The following is a 14281-nucleotide window of genomic DNA, read 5'->3' on the forward strand; positions in this document are numbered from 1 at the left end:
TAAGACCCGTCAACATTAAGCGTCTGAAGCACTCATATCGCATCTGGTGGAGATATTCCATTCCAACTGATTGATCAATACAGTAATTATTGTAACGTATTATTATCAATATTAATAATAATTACAGGACTACCCATAAGTAAAATGTCTAAGTCACTTTGGAAAAAATCATCTGCTAAATGGCATATTATATTTATTAATAACAATACTTTACTCTACTGCTCGGTGATCACGTACACTGCACTAGTGTAATCAGCCTTAATTAATAATAATAATATGTTTTGTGTATGCGATGTGTGAGTTGTGCCAAGGTCTTCCTCTTGTATGACAAATGCAAATCTGATTTTGAACCTCTGAATTAAAGCTCATGCCTGTACCACGCATTATAAGAAAAATATTGTTTGGTACAACTACAGTACCAGTACCAATGTCTGGACACACCTACTCATCTCCAGGGTTGTTCTTTCATTTGTACTATTTTCTACATTGTAAAATAATAGTGAAGACATCAAAACTATGAAATAACACGTTATTGACATTTTCCGGATTGACCGACCTTCATGTCTTACAGTAATGATGGACCATCGTTTCTCTTTGCTTATTTGAGCTGTTCTTGTCATAATGAGCTGTCCTTGTCACAACACAACTGATTGGCTTAAGGAGGAAAGAAATTCCACAAATTAACTTTTAACAAGGCACACCTGTTAATTGAAATGCATTCCAGGTTGAGAGAATACCAAGAGTGCGCAAAGCTGTCATCAAGGCAAAGGGTGGCTACTTTGAAGAATCTAAAATATATTTAGATTTGTTTAACACTTTTTTGGTGACTACATGATTCTGTGTCATTTCATAGTTTATGTCTTCACTGTTGTTCTACAATGTAGAAAATAGTAAAAATAAAGAAAAAAACCCTTGAACGAGTAGGTGTGTCCAAACTTTTGACTGGTCCTGTATAACTAACAACTTTTTCTTACACTGTAGGTATGAGGCCTTTTGACATTTTCCCCCTCAAACACTAGAACTGTGAGGTGTTTTGAATATCGTTTTTTTTAAATGTTTTTTTTAATGTTTGAGTCTCTGATAGCTGATAGTGATTTAGTGTTACAAAAAGCATGTTTTAAATTGAAAGGGGCCTTTTGACTGTTGCCTGAAAAACAGCCGACTGCGCCACAAAACTATCCCAATAAAAATGTTAAACTAATACATCCAGAAAAAAACAAGAAATGTTACGAATAATGACAGAAGACAAGAAAGTGCATGTCCTTGTTTGGTTGCTATTGAGTCCAACACTGATATCTCAGGAAGACAAGGATTTGGGGGTAACATGTATCCAGAGCAAGGAGAATGCTATTTGTCCAATACATATTGTACTGTACATTCTAATTGTTGTATGGCTGTTAAGCTGTGAATGCAGTGATTTTATACACATCCGACATTCTTTACAGAGCTGGGATCCCCTTGGCTAGAATACACACCAGCTAACTTGGTCCCTTTCATGGCCGTATTTCCCTCAGGAGAGGAACGAAGCAGCACAAACATAAAAACACATGAAGTGGTCTTCTCACACACACACACACATTAACACTCAAACACGCACACGTACACAGCCTTTGTCCAATACCATACATCTCTGCCCAAGATACTCAAGAAAAAGATAAATATTTGACTTCAACTACCCAGCAGTTACTGGTGTTCCGGCTTTGTACAGTATTTATACCTTTATAATATAGTTATATAGATTTATACTTTCCATGAAATTAAAAATGTATTAAATAGGCTTAAGGGAAAAATACATTTGTAATAATAGAGGAACCACTGCTTACATTGATTGCTTTTAACTGTAAACTTTAAAGCAGCCAATGATTGAGATCTCAAGTTCATGGACACGGCAGCACTGTCAATGGCTCGGTAGGTTTTTAATTCTTTTTTTTCTTCCCATCTTCTAGCCTCGTTCCACCTCCTAGTTTGCATTGGGACGTCAGCTCGGGAGATCTCCCGGATGCTGAGTAGTCCTCTCCCAGTGTCCCAGCATTCCCTTTTCTCTGCCTTCCTGCTCCACACGTCCCCTCTCCCCTGGGCTGAGGGAGGCCCAGACCTGCAGAGGGACCATGGGGAGTGTGGTTGGCAGTTAAGGAGATCAACTTTCTACTGGTTCCTCCTCTCCCACTCCCAGCCTGTCCCTCTCCTGTCTCTTTGAGGTGGACACACAGTGTGTACATGGCACTTGGGGGGACAGTTCTGCATCGTTGCGGATGTGGACTGAGAAAGGGTGAGCTGGAGTGTTTGAGGAAGGGGGTCAGATCGCATGCTCTTAGGGAGAGTGGGCTGTGACGAAGGAGGTGTTCCCACTGTCCTTCATACCATGAACTCATTGCTGCCATACAAAACCCGCTGCTGGGGTAAGTCAGGCGGATCCCTGCTGCGGCCCCCACTGTCATGGGAGTGCCTCAAGGGTGAGTTCTTGGATCCTTTCAGTTTCTGTTTGCCCTTTTCCGGGTTGAAGGTGCCTCGGCTGGTGAACTGTGACCTCTCTTCGAATGCCCCCTCCTGTTTGGCTGGGGGGGGACAGTCCAAGCTGTCGCGGCGGGGAGGCTGGGGCAGGTACAAGCCCTGGGCAGAGCCAGAGCCAGAAGAGGGCGACTTTGAGCGGTAGCGAAAGTGGCGAGCTGTGGCCACAGAGGAGGAAGAGGACGGGTGGAAGTGGGAGGAGGAAGAGAGGGAGGAGATGGTAGAACAGGAGTCCACTGAGTCCTGGGAGTCTGGTTGCCTGCGTAGGTTGCGGCGTCGGTGGCTCTTCCCCTCCGACCTCTTGGTTCGGGCGACGGGGGCCAGCGTGGGTTCTCTCTCTGAGGGACCTAAAAAGGTCAGCGGTCAGACCATGATGCAGGATACTATAGTAGCAGCAGTAGAAAATGATATGTTTCAACTGAATAAACAAATGTTTTACTCATGTCTCTTTTTGCTACACACAATTGTAGAGAGAAACTTAAAATATAACCACAAGTTTTAACAAGCGTTTTCCAAACAGGTTGATCATGGTACTGTTTAATATCATGGCGTACCGGAGAAGTCGGAGGTGGCTCCTTCAGAGTCCACGTTGAGGTTCTCAGAGCTGTCGGCCGTGCCGATGGACGCCTCCGACTCCAGGGTCTCATCGTCTGATGCTCGCTGCTCCAAAGTCAGCATCTCAAAGGTTAGCTCCTCCCTGGGGTGACAAACATTGGTGAGGTCAATGCAGAAGGAAAACACACTGACAGTTTTAGTCATTAATTTTCCTCATTTTAGGTACACTTTGCCATTCATTTAAGATTCCTCAAATATCCTGTAGGTAAAGGTATAATACTGTATTTCTACATTTATTTTATAACATGCTTTTCGTTGCACATTGACTGAGGGCGCCCCCTAAATGCTACTGTAGGTATAATGCTATAAGGTACTTCTCTTTCTGCAGGCTCTCGATCTGCTCCGTCAGCACCCTCTCCTCCTGCTGCATGGCCAACTGCTGGTGCTCCGATACCTCAGGCTCCTGCCCCGCCCCCACCTCCTCACCGCCGCTCTCCTGCATCACTGCACCCGTCACGGACGGCAGGCGTGGGCTAACCGGGGGCGAGGGCGTGTGGTAGCTGAACCGCCGTACGTGGCCCTTGCCCTGCGAAACAAAGCACAAAACAGTCAGTCAGTGAGAAGTTAGCGTTAGCTTAGGCTAATGCCAGCGTTTGTCCTGGTGTAGGATTGTCCTGATTCATGACAAGAATAGCAAAGCAGGGAAAATAACAGCGTCTGGCAGCTAATTCTATTTCAGGTTGTATAGCCAAGCAGCCGTTACTCCTACTACCTAGGAGGGCCCTTCCACCAAGTTACTTTGACAGCACATGCAAGAAAAACAACAACTTTGTAATACCTGAAACATTAATGTTTCATAGGTCGCCTTTTAAACCCATAACGACCCCAAGACTCATGCTCCCCACACATGCAGTCTAGCAACCAGCAGTCACAGCAGATACCCAATCACAAAATCATGTTGGATGCTGTGCAGCATGGGTTACCTTTTTGGCTGCGTTTGGCTGCGTGGTACAAACAATTGAGAAGCAAAAGAGAATATAAAAGTGAAAATGAGGCCAAAGACACTGGACAGTATATGGTCCCTAACCTCTTACAAAGTCCTCCATAATGCTACCATGTGATGATACACCAGGACATTTCTCCTGGAATTGCTTTAATACCAAAGAGCTGCTACGGTCTACAGCACATGTAATTGGGACGCTCTTTGATTGGATCATGGGACAAGAGGCAGAAAAATCGAAGAAATTCTATTATGAATAGGTTATATTACATAATAAGTCATCTAGTGTAGGACATCATTTCCCAAATTTTGACCACAAGGTCAGGAGGAAATGGAGTAAACAATCACATTTCTCAAATGTGTATTTTAGGATGAAACTGATTAAGTGTGATGATACACTTTATACAATATATTCTATAAACTTACAAATACAATAAAAATAACAACCCAACGTGGGTTTAGTAGATAGTAAACATTGACTGAACCAGACAATGACAAACATAAAATATGTCATTAAAATATGGAACTATAGGTTATGAAATCATTATAACGTATTTGAGTTGGAACACTGTGAAATACAGAAAATCCTGTCAGAGTACAGCATAGTCAAAATCTAATGAACAAACATTTGCATGATTAAATTACAGTATATCAATGTCTTGAACTTTCATCCACAAGACACCGTTATATTATACAGTCAGGCTCACACAAAGCAATAGAGAGAGGAAAAAGCAAGAGAGGAGAGAGAGAGGAAAAAGCAAGAGGAAAGAGAGAGAGGAAAAAGCAAGAGAGAAGAGAGAGAGGAAAAAGCAAGAGGAAAGAGAGAGAGGACAAAGCAAGAGAGGATAGAGAGAGGAAAAAGCAAGAGGAGAGAGAGTAAAAAGCAAGAGGAAAAAGCAAGAGAGGAAAAAGCAAGAGAGGAGAGAGAGGGGGCGAGAGAGGGATCAAGAGATGGATTGAGAGAGGAGAGCCAGAGAGCAGAGAGAGAGAAAGTGAAAGATAGGTCAGCCAGACATGGACAAAGTGAGGTGGCGCCATGTTGTGAGGATGGAGGACACCGGGCAGACCTCGGCATTAGGACAAGGTGGGCACGGTGAGCCGTGATCAATAGCTGACAGCTGACTATGATTAGGCGAGCCTGGGCTTGGTAACAGTGAGTGGATACATACCGGGACAGTACTGCGGGATATGGTCATAAATCTAACAGCAATTAGTACAGGTTTCTGGATTAGGAAGGAAAGACAGGAAGGGGAATGACAGGATTAAAATGGGAGAAAACAGAGTTAGTGTGAAGAGGTGGTGGTTCAAGGTAGGCTGACTTAAGAAGGGTGTTTTTAACAGGATAAGTTAGCTAGTTGGGGGGTTTCATTTAAGAACAGTGTTTTAACAGGATAGGTTAGCTAGTTGATGGGAGTTGATGACTAGTCAAATACGGTCTGTGGATAGTGGTGATGAACAGCTATGACTCTTGACTTTACCATTGATCTCCGAATGAGTGTCAATCTGCACTTGGCTTTGTTCTCGGCAAACTCCAGACTGTTGATGTCCTTTAGCCGGGCGCAGTACTTATTCATCTGCTCTCCGATGATGAGCTCCACACACCTAGAACAGGAAGAGCCATGGTCACATTGCAGTCTAGTACTACATCTATGTAATCCTATAGTAGCAGCAGCAGGATACTATAGTAGCAGCAGCAGGATACTATAGTAGAAGCAGCAGGATACTATAGTAGTAGCAGCAGCAGGATACTATAGTAGTAGCAGCAGTAGGATACTATAGTAGCAGCAGTAGGATACTATAGTAGCAGCAGTAGGATACTATAGTAGCAGCAGTAGGATACTATAGCAGCAGCAGCAGGATACTATAGCAGCAGCAGCAGGATACTATAGTAGCAGCAGCAGCAGGATACTACAGCAGCAGCAGGATACTATAGCAGCAGCAGGATACTATAGCAGCAGCAGCAGGATACTATAGCAGCAGCAGCAGGATACTATAACAGCAGCAGTAGGATACTATAGTAGCAGCAGCAGCAGGATACTATAGCAGCAGCAGTAGGATACTATAGTAGCAGCAGTAGCAGGATACTATAGTAGCAGCAGCAGCAGGATACTATAGTAGCAGCAGTAGCAGGATACTATAGTAGCAGCAGCAGCAGGATACTATAGCAGCAGCAGCAGGATACTATAACAGCAGCAGTAGGATACTATAGTAGCAGCAGCAGCAGGATACTATAGTAGCAGCAGTAGGATACTATAGTAGCAGCAGTAGGACACTATAGTAGCAGCAGTAGGATACTATAGTAGCAGCAGTAGGATACTATAGTAGCAGCAGGATACTATAGCAGCAGCAGGATACTATAGTAGCAGCAGGATACTGTAGCAGCAGCAGTAGGATACTATAACAGCATCAGCAGGTTACTATAGTAGCAGCAGCAGGATACTATAGTAGCAGCAGCAGGATACTATAGCAGCAGCAGCAGGATACTATAGTAGCAGCAGCAGGATACTATAGTAGCAGCAGCAGGATACTATAGTAGCAGCAGTAGGATACTATAGTAGCAGCAGTAGGATACTATAGCAGCAGCAGTAGGATACTATAGTAGCAGCAGTAGGATACTATAGTAGCAGCAGTAGGATACTATAGTAGCAGCAGCAGGATACTATAGCAGCAGCAGGATACTATAGTAGTAGCAGCAGCAGCAGGATACTATAGTAGCAGCAGCAGGATACTATAGCAGCAGCAGGATACTATAGTAGTAGCAGCAGCAGCAGGATACTATAGTAGCAGCAGCAGGATACTATAGCAGCAGCAGGATACTATAGTAGCAGCAGCAGCAGGATACTATAGTAGCAGCAGTAGGATACTATAGTAGCAGCAGGATACTGTAGCAGCAGCAGTAGGATACTATAACAGCAGCAGCAGGATACTATAGCAGCAGCAGCAGGATACTATAGCAGCAGCAGGATACTATAGTAGCAGCAGCAGCAGGATACTATAGTAGCAGCAGTAGGATACTATAACAGCATCAGCAGGTTACTATAGTAGCAGCAGCAGGATACTATAGTAGCAGCAGCAGGATACTATAGTAGCAGCAGCAGGATACTATAGTAGCAGCAGCAGGATACTATAGTAGTAGCAGCAGGATACTATAGTAGCAGCAGCAGTAGGATACTATAGTAGCAGCAGCAGGATACTATAGTAGCAGCAGCAGGATACTATAGTAGCAGCAGCAGGATACTATAGTAGTAGCAGCAGGATACTATAGTAGCAGCAGCAGGATACTATAGTAGCAGCAGCAGGATACTATAGTAGCAGCAGCAGGATACTATAGTAGCAGCAGCAGGATACTATAGCAGCAGCAGGATACTATAGTAGCAGCAGCAGGATACTATAGTAGCAGCAGCAGGATACTATAGTAGCAGCAGCAGGATACTATAGTAGCAGCAGGATACTATAGCAGCAGCAGGATACTATAGTAGCAGCAGCAGGATACTATAGTAGCAGCAGCAGGATACTATAGTAGTAGCAGCAGGATACTATAGTAGTAGCAGCAGGATACTATAGTAGCAGCAGTAGGATACTATAGTAGCAGCAGCAGGATACTATAGTAGCAGCAGCATGATACTATAGCAGCAGCAGTAGGATACTATAGTAGCAGCAGCAGGATACTATAGTAGCAGCAGCAGTAGGATACTATAGTAGCAGCAGCAGGATACTATAGCAGCAGCAGGATACTACAGTAGCAGCAGGATACTACAGTAGCAGCAGGATACTACAGTAGCAGCAGCAGTAGGATACTATAACAGCAGCAGCATGATACTATAGTAGCAGCAGCAGGATACTATAGTAGAAGCAGTAGGATACTATAGTAGAAGCAGCAGGATACTATAGTAGCAGCAGCAGGATACTATAGTAGCAGCAGCAGTAGGATACTGTAGCAGCAGCAGTAGGATACTATAGCAGCAGCAGCAGTATACTATAGTAGCAGCAGCAGGATACTATAGTAGCAGCAGTAGGATACTATAGTAGCAGCAGCAGGATACTATAGTAGCAGCAGCAGGATACTATAGTAGCAGCAGCAGGATACTATAGTAGCAGCAGCAGTAGGATACTATAGCAGCAGCAGCAGTATACTATAGTAGCAGCAGCAGGATACTATAGTAGCAGCAGGATACTGTAGCAGCAGCAGTAGGATACTATAGCAGCAGCAGCAGTATACTATAGTAGCAGCAGTAGGATACTATAGTAGCAGCAGGATACTACAGCAGCAGTATACTATAGTAGCAGTATACTATAGTAGCAGCAGGATACTACAGCAGCAGCAGCAGCAGGATACTACAACAGCAGCAGCAGGATACTACAACAGCAGTAGCAGGATACTACAACAGCAGTAGCAGGATACTACAACAGCAGTAGCAGGATACTACAGCAGCAGCAGGATACTACAGCAGGAGCAGGATTATATAGTAGCAGCAGGATACTATAGCAGAAGCAGGATACTACAGCAGAAGCAGCAGGATACTATAGTAGCAGTATTAGGATACTATAGTAGCAGTAGTAGGATACTATAGTAGCAGTAGTAGGATACTATAGTAGCAGCAGCAGGATACTATAGTAGCAGTATTAGGATACTATAGTAGCAGTAGTAGGATACTATAGTAGCAGCAGTATGATACTATAGTAGCAGCAGTAGGATACTATAGTAGCAGCAGTAGGATACTATAGTAGCAGCAGCAGGATACTATAGTAGCAGCAGTAGGATACTATAGTAGCAGCAGTAGGATACTATAGTAGCAGCAGTAGTAGGATACTATAGTAGCAGCAGTAGGATACTATAGTAGCAGTAGTAGGATACTATAGTAGCAGTAGTAGGATACTATAGTAGCAGTAGTAGGATACTATAGTAGCAGCAGTAGTAGGATACTATAGTAGCAGCAGCAGGATACTATAGTAGCAGCAGTAGTAGGATACTATAGTAGCAGCAGTAGGATACTATAGTAGCAGCAGAGGATACTATAGTAGCAGTAGTAGGATACTATAGTAGCAGCAGTAGGATACTATAGTAGCAGCAGTAGGATACTATAGTAGCAGCAGTAGTAGGATACTATAGTAGCAGCAGTAGGATACTATAGTAGCAGCAGTAGTAGGATACTATAGTAGCAGCAGTAGTAGGATACTATAGTAGCAGCATTAGTAGGATACTATATTAGCAGCAGTAGGATTGTGGTCTCACGCTGTGGTCTTGCCGATGTCCTGGACACTCTGCAGGGGGTCGATGGTGTCGGGGCAGCGGAGGATGCAGGGGGCGAAGACGATGGCTATGGCGTTGGCCGACATACGGTTGGTGTCCTCCTGCCCTGCGATCCTGGAGAATACACCAAACAAAAACAGTGCCTTCAGAAAGTATTCATAACACCTCTGGACTTGTTCCACGTGCTGTTGGTTTATAGCCTGAATTTAAAATGAGATTGAATTGAGATTTTGAGTCACTGGCCTACACACAATACCCCATAATGTCAAAGTGGAATTCTGTTTTTATATTATGTTTTTATATCTTTTTTAAAAATGTATTAAAAATGAAAAGCTGAAATGTTTTTAGTTAATAACTATTCAACCCATTTGTTATGGTAAGCATAAATAAATGCAGGAGAAAAATAATAAATTGCATGGAGTCTGAGTGTAATAATAGTGTTTAACATGATTTATGAATGACTACCTAATCTCTGTACCCCACACATACAATTATCTTTAACGTCCCTCAGTTGAGCAGTGAATTTCAAACAAAGATTCAATCAAAGACCAGAGATGTTTTCCAATGCCTCGCAAAGAAGTGCCCGTATTGATAGATGGGTAAAACAAAACAAAAGCAGACATTGAATATCCCTTTGAGCCTGGTGAAGTTATTAGCTACACTTTGGGTGGTGTATGTATCAATACACTCCTTCCTATTACAGTTGCCGGAGAGGAAGGAAACCACCCTGGGATTTCACCATGAGGCCAACGGTGATTTTAAAACAGATAGAGTTTAATAGTTGTGAAGAGAGAAAACGGAAGATGGATCAACAACATTGTAGTTACTCCACAATACTAACCTAAATGACAGGAGGGAACAGAAGGCTGTACAGAATAAAACATGCATCCTGTTCGCAATAAGGCACCACTCTTTATATTTTCAAGCATGGTGTTGGCTGCATCATGTTATGGGTATGCTTTTCATCGACAAGGACTAGAGAGTTTAAAAATAATACAAATACATGGAATAGAGCTTAGCACAGGCAAAACCTTGGAGGAAAGCCTGGTTCAGTCTGCTTTCCAACAGACACTGGGAGAAAAATGTACTTTTCAGTACAATAACCTAAAAAACAAATATACACGAGTTGCTTACCAAGATTGACATGGAATGTTCCTGAGTGGCATAGTTACAGTTACAGACGTAAAATCGTCTTGAAAATCTAATGGAAAGACTTGAAAATGGCTGTCTAGCAGAGATCAACAACCCACTTGACAGAGCTTGAAGAATATTGTACAATCTAGGTGTGCAAAGCTCTTAGAGACTTACCCTGAAAGACTCACAGCTGTAATCTCTGCCAAAGGTGATTCTAACACTCAGGGGTGTGATTACTTACAGTACCAGTCGAAAGTTTGGATACACTTACTCATTCCAGGGTTTTTCTTGATTTTTTACTATTTTCTACATTGTAGAATAATAGTGAAGACATCAAAACTATGAAATAGCATATGGAATCATGTAGTAACCAAAAAGTGTTAAATAAATGAAAAATATGTTTTATATTTGAGATTCTTCAAAGTAGCCACCCTTTGCCTTGATGACAGCTTTGCTCACTCTTGGCATTCTCTCAACCTTCTTGTCCTGCAAGCCTGAAAACACATTCACCACCAATGCATTTTAATTAACAGGTGTGCCTTGTTAAAAGTTCATTTGTGGAATTTCTTTCCTTCTTAATGCGAGTCAATCAGTTGTGTTGTGATAAGGCAGGGGTGGTATACAGAAGATAGTATTTTACCAAATAGGGCTAAGTCCATATTATGGCAAGAACAACTCAAATAAGCAAAGAGAAACGACTGTCCACCATTACTTTAAGACATGAACGTCAGTCAATACAGTCTATCACAGTGCCATCCGTTTGGTCAACAAAGCCCCATATACCACCCACCACTGTGACCTGTATGCTCTCGTCGGCTGTCGGCTGGCCCCCGCTGCATATTCGTCGCCAGACCCACTGGCTCCTGGTCATCTATAAGTCTTTGCTAGGTAAAGCCCCACCTTATCTCAGCTCACTGGTCACCATAACAACACCCACCCTTAGCACACTCTCCAGCAGGTATATTTCTCTGGTCAATATAACAACACCCACCCGTAGCACGCTCTCCAGTAGGTATATTTCTCTGGTCACCATAACAACACCCACCAGTAGCACACTCTCCAGCAGGTATATTTCTCTGGTCACCATAACACACCCACCCGTAGCACACTCTCCAGCAGGTATATTTCTCTGGTCACCATAACACACCCACCCGTAGCACACTCTCCAGCAGGTATATTTCTCTGGTCCCCTCCAAAGCCTCCTTTGGTCACCTTTCCTTCCAGTTCTCTGCTGCCAATGACTGGAACGAATTGCAAAAATCACTGAAGTTGGAGACATATCTCCCTCACTAACTAAGCATCAGCTATCTGAGCAGCTAACCGATTGCAGCAGCTGTACATAGCCCATCTGTTAATAGCCCATCCAACTACCTACCTCATCTCCATATTGTTTTTTTACTTTTTTTGCTCTTTTGCACACCAGTATTTCTACTTGCACATATTGTGTTATTGATTGTACTTTTGTTTATCCCACGTGTAACTCTGTGTTGTTGGTTTTTGTCGCATTGCTTTACTTTATCTTGTCCAGGTCGCAGTTGCAAAGGAGAACTTGTTCTCAACTGGCCTAACTGGTTAAATAAAGGTGATCTGGCCACCTGGTTAAATAAAGGTGATCTGGCCTACCTGGTTAAATAAAGGTGATCTGGCCCACCTGGTTAAATAAAGGTGATCTGGTCTACCTGGTTAAATAAAGGTGATCTGGCCCACCTGGTTAAATAAAGGTGATCTGGCCTACCTGGTTAAATAAAGGTGATCTGGCCTACCTGGTTAAATAAAGGTGATCTGGCCTACCTGGTTAAATAAAGGTGATCTGGCCTACCTGGTTAAATAAAGGTGATCTGGCCTACCTGGTTAAATAAAGGTGATCTGGCCTACCTGGTTAAATAAAGGTGATCTGGCCTACCTGGTTAAAAAAAGGTGATCTGGCCTACCTGGTTAAAAAAAGGTGATCTGGCCTACCTGGTTAAATAAAGGTGATCTGGCCTACCTGGTTAAATAAAGGTGATCTGGCCACCTGGTTAAATAAAGGTGATCTGGCCACCTGGTTAAATAAAGGTGATCTGGCCTAACTGGTTAAATAAAGGTGATCTGGCCTACCTGGTTAAATAAAGGTGATCTGGCCTACCTGGTTAAATAAAGGTGATCTGGCCACCTGGTTAAATAAAGGTGATCTGGCCTACCTGGTTAAAAAAAGGTGATCTGGCCTACCTGGTTAAATAAAGGTGATCTGGCCTACCTGGTTAAATAAAGGTGATCTGGCCACCTGGTTAAATAAAGGTGATCTGGCCTAACTGGTTAAATAAAGGTGATCTGGCCTACCTGGTTAAATAAAGGTGATCTGGCCTACCTGGTTAAATAAAGGTGATCTGGCCACCTGGTTAAATAAAGGTGATCTGGCCACCTGGTTAAATAAAGGTGATCTGGCCTAACTGGTTAAATAAAGGTGATCTGGCCTACCTGGTTAAATAAAGGTGATCTGGCCTACCTGGTTAAATAAAGGTGATCTGGCCTACCTGGTTAAATAAAGGTGATCTGGTCTACCTGGTTAAATAAAGGTGATCTGGCCTACCTGGTTAAATAAAGGTGATCTGGCCTACCTGGTTAAATAAAGGTGATCTGGCCTACCTGGTTAAATAAAGGTGATCTGGCCTAACTGGTTAAATAAAGGTGATCTGGCCTACCTGGTTAAATAAAGGTGATCTGGCCTACCTGGTTAAATAAAGGTGATCTGGCCACCTGGTTAAATAAAGGTGATCTGGCCTACCTGGTTAAATAAAGGTGATCTGGCCCACCTGGTTAAATAAAGGTGATCTGGCCTACCTGGTTAAATAAAGGTGATCTGGCCTACCTGGTTAAATAAAGATGATCTGGCCTACCTGGTTAAATAAAGGTGATCTGGCCTACCTGGTTAAATAAAGGTGATCTGGCCACCTGGTTAAATAAAGGTGATCTGGCCTACCTGGTTAAATAAAGGTGATCTGGCCTACCTGGTTAAATAAAGGTGATCTGGCCTACCTGGTTAAATAAAGGTGATCTGGCCTACCTGGTTAAATAAAGATGATCTGGCCTACCTGGTTAAATAAAGGTGATCTGGCCTACCTGGTTAAATAAAGGTGATCTGGCCTACCTGGTTAAATAAAGGTGATCTGGCCTACCTGGTTAAATAAAGATGAAATAAAAAATAAATAAAAAATACAGAACATGTCAAGAACTTTGAACGTTTCTTCAAGTGCAGTCACAAAAACCATCAAGCGCTATGATGAAACTGGCTCTCATGAGGACCACCACCGGAAAGGAAGACCCAGAGTTACCTCTGCTGCAGAGGTTAACTGCACCACAGATTGCAGCCCAAATAAATGCTTCACAGAGTTAAAGTAACAGACACATCTCAACATCAACTGTTCAGAGGAGACTGTGTGAATCAGGCCTTCATGGTCAAATTGCTGCAAAGAAACCACTACTAAAGGACATCAATAATAAAAAGAGACTTGCTTGGGCCAAGAAACACAAGCAATGGACATTAGACTGTTGGAAATCTGTCCTTTGGTCTGATGAGTCCAAATGTTCAATTTTTGCTTCCAACCGGCGTGTCTTTGTGAGATGCAGAGTAGGTGATCTCCGCATGTGTGGTTCCCACCGTGAAGCATGGAGGAGGAGGTGTGATGCTGTGGGGGTGCTTTGCTGGTGACTCTGTCAGTCATTTATTTCGAATTCAAGGCACACATAGCCAGCATGTCTACCACAGCATTCTGAAGCGATGTCATCCCCTCTGATTTGCGCTTAGTGGGACTATCATTTCAACAAGACAATGACCCAACACACACCACCAGACT

At 43.1% G+C, this 14281-nt stretch overlaps 1 protein-coding gene across 42 annotated transcripts in view; it reads right to left on the reverse strand.

Moving 5' to 3' along the window:
* Nucleotides 1-1254: 1254 nt before the first annotated feature.
* The window catches only part of myo9aa (myosin IXAa), a 196192-nt gene continuing 183165 nt past the window's right edge, over nucleotides 1255-14281 (reverse strand). For 23 of the 42 annotated variants that reach the window (XM_090223020.1, XM_090223008.1, XM_090223004.1 and 20 more), the window contains 7 exons: nucleotides 9297-9428; nucleotides 5542-5665; nucleotides 5233-5286; nucleotides 4047-4064; nucleotides 3438-3649; nucleotides 3063-3205; nucleotides 1255-2855 (listed from right to left, as the gene is read on the reverse strand). In XM_090223020.1, coding sequence (XP_090079146.1) covers nucleotides 2356-2855; nucleotides 3063-3205; nucleotides 3438-3649; nucleotides 4047-4064; nucleotides 5233-5286; nucleotides 5542-5665; nucleotides 9297-9428 — 1183 coding nt within the window. In that variant the 3' untranslated portion in view covers nucleotides 1255-2355. The remainder of the gene's footprint in view (nucleotides 2856-3062; nucleotides 3206-3437; nucleotides 3650-4046; nucleotides 4065-5232; nucleotides 5287-5541; nucleotides 5666-9296; nucleotides 9429-14281) is intronic. The other 19 variants (XM_090223026.1, XM_090223024.1, XM_090223025.1 and 16 more) reach the window with 2 other exon arrangements.

This window comes from Oncorhynchus mykiss, chromosome 26, assembly GCF_057628025.1.
Source record: "Oncorhynchus mykiss isolate SJ-2025 chromosome 26, ASM5762802v1, whole genome shotgun sequence".
Lineage (NCBI taxonomy): Eukaryota > Metazoa > Chordata > Actinopteri > Salmoniformes > Salmonidae > Oncorhynchus > Oncorhynchus mykiss.